This window comes from Phycomyces blakesleeanus (genome assembly GCF_001638985.1).
Source record: "Phycomyces blakesleeanus NRRL 1555(-) unplaced genomic scaffold PHYBLscaffold_9, whole genome shotgun sequence".
Taxonomy (NCBI): domain Eukaryota; kingdom Fungi; phylum Mucoromycota; class Mucoromycetes; order Mucorales; family Phycomycetaceae; genus Phycomyces; species Phycomyces blakesleeanus.
Genome location: NW_017265142.1, coordinates 917,049 through 921,185, shown reverse-complemented (window position 1 = coordinate 921,185; position 4,137 = coordinate 917,049). Strand labels below are relative to the sequence as shown.

Here is a 4,137-nt window from a genome sequence, read left to right as displayed (position 1 = left end):
TGCCTACCTTCCACCGTGACATGTTCTCATCCACCATTGATTACATCTACACCTCTACCGACCTCGCTCATTGTTATGGCTCTTCCACAGTCACTTACGTGCAGCCACTATGGACTGGTCATTGCCTTGTCCAGACTTGTCTTCGCTTTCCCACCCTCTCCAACATTGGCAAAGGCTTGTGGCGTGCCAACCTGCGTCTAGCTCACAATCCATCCTTCTGTTCCGCTCTCTCTCATTGTCTGACCTCTTTTGTCCCAACTCTCCCCTATAACTCCTCCCCACAAATCCAATGGGATCTCCTCAAACAGGAAGTGGCTCGTTTCACTTGCTCTTTCTCTCATAAATCCTACCCCTCCCTCGCTACACTGGAAGTCAAGTTGCAAAGTAAACGTGACCACCTGATCCACAGATTTCGCCACCAACCCTCCCAGAACTTCCAACTTCCCATTGTCAAACGTCAAATCCAACAAATCCAACAGGAACGCATCGAAATTCTCGCACTTCGAGCTGGGAGACACTGGCGCAAACAAGGTGAAACTTCGGCTGGTTTTCTGAAACGTACTATCACCAACCGTCAAGCCCGCACGACCATCACCAGTCTTCGACACCCCACTATGGATACACTCTGCACCTCCAAAGAGGACCTCACCGACGCTGCCACAACCTTTTACCAGGACCTATACACCCCCAACACTCCTTCACAAACTGCAATTGACGACCTACTCACCCATCTACCACCCTCCCTTCATCTGTCTGAGACTACCTCTGCCTCTCTACTTCTACCTCTCGCACTCTCCGACATTCAAGCTGGGGCTAGCCGTGCCCCCAATTCCAGCAGCCCCGGTCCTGATGGACTCCCATACGAGATACTACAATTGATCATGGCGCATCCAGCCTGCGCACAGTTGACCCTTCGAGTCTACAACAACGGTCTTGCTCTTGGCGTGTTCCCCCAGTCCTGGCTATCTACCAGCATCTGCCTCCTCCCCAAGAAAGATGATCTTGCCTCGCTTCGGAATCGGTGGCCTATTGCACTCATCAACACTGATGCTAAAGCCTTCACTCGTCTCATAAACAACCGCATGATCCCGGCCGCCTCTTCCCTTATCTCTCCCTTCCAGACCGGTTTTGTCCAGGGCTGCTTTATCGCAGACAACGGGATGCTTGCTAAACTAGTCATGTCTCAGGCTAAACAAGACGACTCTGCTGGTATAGGCTTACTTTTGGATCAAGAGAAGGCATATGACCGAGTACACCCCGACTATCTTCATCAAACTCTTCTCCATTTTAACTTTTCCCATTCTCTTGTCACTTGCATCTCTCAGCTTTTCTTCTCAACTCAGATCCAGATCAATGTCAATGGCCACCTGACCAGACCATTCACTCAAGCTCGCGGACTCTGGCAGGGTGACCCCTTATCACCAGTGTTGTTCAACCTTGCATTCGAACCTCTGCTGCGTCGCATCATCCACAACCCCTCTTTCCAAGGCTTCTCTCTGGCTTCTATCCCCTCCCTAGTACCCCCACCCCCTGTCAAACTTCTGGCCTATGCGGACGACCTCCTTGTTTTTCTTCCCGATGCCAATCACCTCCACCGCCTCCATTATCATTTCATCACCTACTCGCATGCCTCTAATGCTCATATCAACCTCCACAAAACCGAAGCTTTTTCTCTGTCTGGTCGCCCCCTCCCAGATTGGTGTCCACTTCTTCACCAATTTGACATCACTGCCTGGTCCGACCAATCCTCTCCCATTCCTCTATGCTACCTGGGCTTCCCCCTGATACAATCGCTGCCACAACGAACCTCCTTTTGCGAGACGTTGCTGTCCAAAATTGAGACAGGATGCCACATCCACCACTCTAGGTCCCTCTTCATCTGTGGATGGGCTACCGTTCTCAACACTCTGGTTCTCTCGAAACTGTGGCATGTCTTATGAGTTACCACAGTACCCATGTCGTTCTTCCATCATCTCCGCTCCATAATGAGTAAATTCCTCCAGTATCATACCTTTCCTCCCATATCTCTTGCCACACTCTGCCAACCTCTCAGTCGTGGCAGCCTAGGAATCCTCAATCCTCAAGTCCAGCAAGCTGCCCTACAACTGTGTTGGCTTCGTCCTCTGATCCTTTCCCCCAAGCAACCGTCTGGTTTGGTTCCTCCCTGGTTTTCCTTTCTACTTCGCCTTCACTCTCACTTTGAACATCCGCTTCTTCCTCTTCTTTTCCTACCCCTCTGCTCACCCCATCAACGGGATTATAACTCCATTACATACTATTTTTGCCACAATTGACATTCTTCTACACGACTTCACAGCCGTTACTGTCAACCTACCTACCTGTCTCTCTCTTCCTCTCTCAGCCATGTCTTTAGTCCCCCCCCAACTGTCCTGCCTTCCCATCCACTTGGCGAGATCTCCTGGTATCCGATGCTTACGAGGTGGATCGCCGCCACACAGTTCTTGCACCACGCCCCCTCCATTGCATCCCCTGTCAACTGATAGTCCTCCATTGCTTCTTCGAAAGGATTTACACTCGCTCACTCCTCATACATCCTCTTCTTCACTGAGCAATGATCCCCGCCAACATCCTTGCTGTCCGCTATCCTTCCCTCACCTTGCCCACCGGTTCGTCCATCGATGTCCAACCTTTTCTCAATGGACTTGTCCCTGGCTCCGCTTGGCCGCTGCTCACCCTCAAAGATTTCCATTCCCTATGCAAATTCCACCCTAGTCCCACTCATTCCATTGTCGTCACTATCTCTCCCTGCTCTCTCCATTGCTGGTGGTCGATCCCCCTCCCCCACAGCGCACGCAATGTGTGGTACCGCACTTGGCATAAGAAGATACCCTGCCGTTTTCACCTACACTCCCAAATACCACTGGCTTTCCCTGACCCCACTTGCGCCATGTGCTCCGGGGACTTGGATTCGCAAACTCACATTCTGTTCAACTGCCCTGCCAAGCTTGCTGTCTGGTCTTCCATCTGGACCACTTTCTTCGCCTTTCCCATCACTTCTGACTCAATTCACTCTTGTCTTTACCTCCTCAACTTCGTGCCCTCCAAGGACACCACTCTCTCATCCGCCTCCATCTTTGGGTGCACACTACTGGCTATATGGCAACACCACTGGCTCTTTATATTTGATCAAGTTCCTTTTGTCCCATCTGCCACCTTGTCTACTGCTCATATCCTTCTTAACCAACTCCGGAACGAGATCGCTCTTGACCATGGGTCAATTTAGTTTCTGTCCCCCTCCCATACTACTTCCACATATAAAACAAAATCACAAAAACAATTAGAAAATTAGAAAACCCAAAAACAAGCTGTGACCACCTTTATTACCTAGTAGTGTAAAGCTTCACCCAATAAAACAGAGCCTTCAGCTCCTTAAAAAAAATCCATGATTTATTTCGACCAGAATTTATTGCAGATACTTGTGTATCCATATATGGGCATGTAATGAACATGTATACTCCGACACTCTTTTGGGAATATGATTACACAAGAAATTTCTTTGGTGGTGTACTTCTACCATAATTTTTTTGTTGGTAAAGTTGTTCTCTTTTTTGAGCATAAACTGTAGTATTTCAGATACGAAACAATAGAAAAATAATAAATTTGATAATAGAGATGTATAGAAATACTTTGAGACTGTATATAAGTTGTTCTTTATTCATAAATAAAAAGTGTCCCTTTTTATAAGAAAACACAATCTGCTCTTGTCATTACGTCTTAGTTTCTTAAGGCTTTCTTCCTTTACTATATTTGGTTATTAGAGTGTATTTACTGCTTAACTAGTGTCGGTGTTACAATTATGACATCAAGTCATAAATCGTACTTCTTTAGCTCTTAGCTATTCTTTTCTCTTTTATACTAGAGCTTTAGGACTTCCTACTAAATTAGCTCCATATCGATCTGACACATTTTACCTGGCAGTATGATATAATTATCTTAACAATCTTTAAGATATTATCTACAGTACTAACTGTAATAATTATTGGGCTGATTACTTAATCGTTTATATATATTTTATACTGACAAGATGATAGCTACTACGCTATCCCAATATGAATATGTTCTTATATGTGATAAATCCAACGTCCGAGTGTCTGGATCACCACATGAACATTCTGG

General features: G+C 46.8%; 2 protein-coding genes across 2 annotated transcripts; both read left to right on the top strand.

Moving 5' to 3' along the window:
* Positions 1 to 1,985: 1,985 nt before the first annotated feature.
* Positions 1,986 to 2,501, top strand: PHYBLDRAFT_144837 (hypothetical protein; the record flags this gene model as incomplete). Its single annotated transcript, XM_018431306.1, has 2 exons — positions 1,986 to 2,167; positions 2,318 to 2,501. The coding sequence occupies 2 exons, from the start codon at positions 1,986 to 1,988 to the stop codon at positions 2,499 to 2,501; spliced, it is 366 nt and encodes a 121-aa protein (XP_018292426.1).
* A 71-nt stretch (positions 2,502 to 2,572) lies between these two features.
* Positions 2,573 to 3,244, top strand: PHYBLDRAFT_167801 (hypothetical protein; the record flags this gene model as incomplete). Its single annotated transcript, XM_018435725.1, has 1 exon — positions 2,573 to 3,244. The coding sequence occupies one exon, from the start codon at positions 2,573 to 2,575 to the stop codon at positions 3,242 to 3,244; it is 672 nt and encodes a 223-aa protein (XP_018292425.1).
* Positions 3,245 to 4,137: the final 893 nt, after the last annotated feature.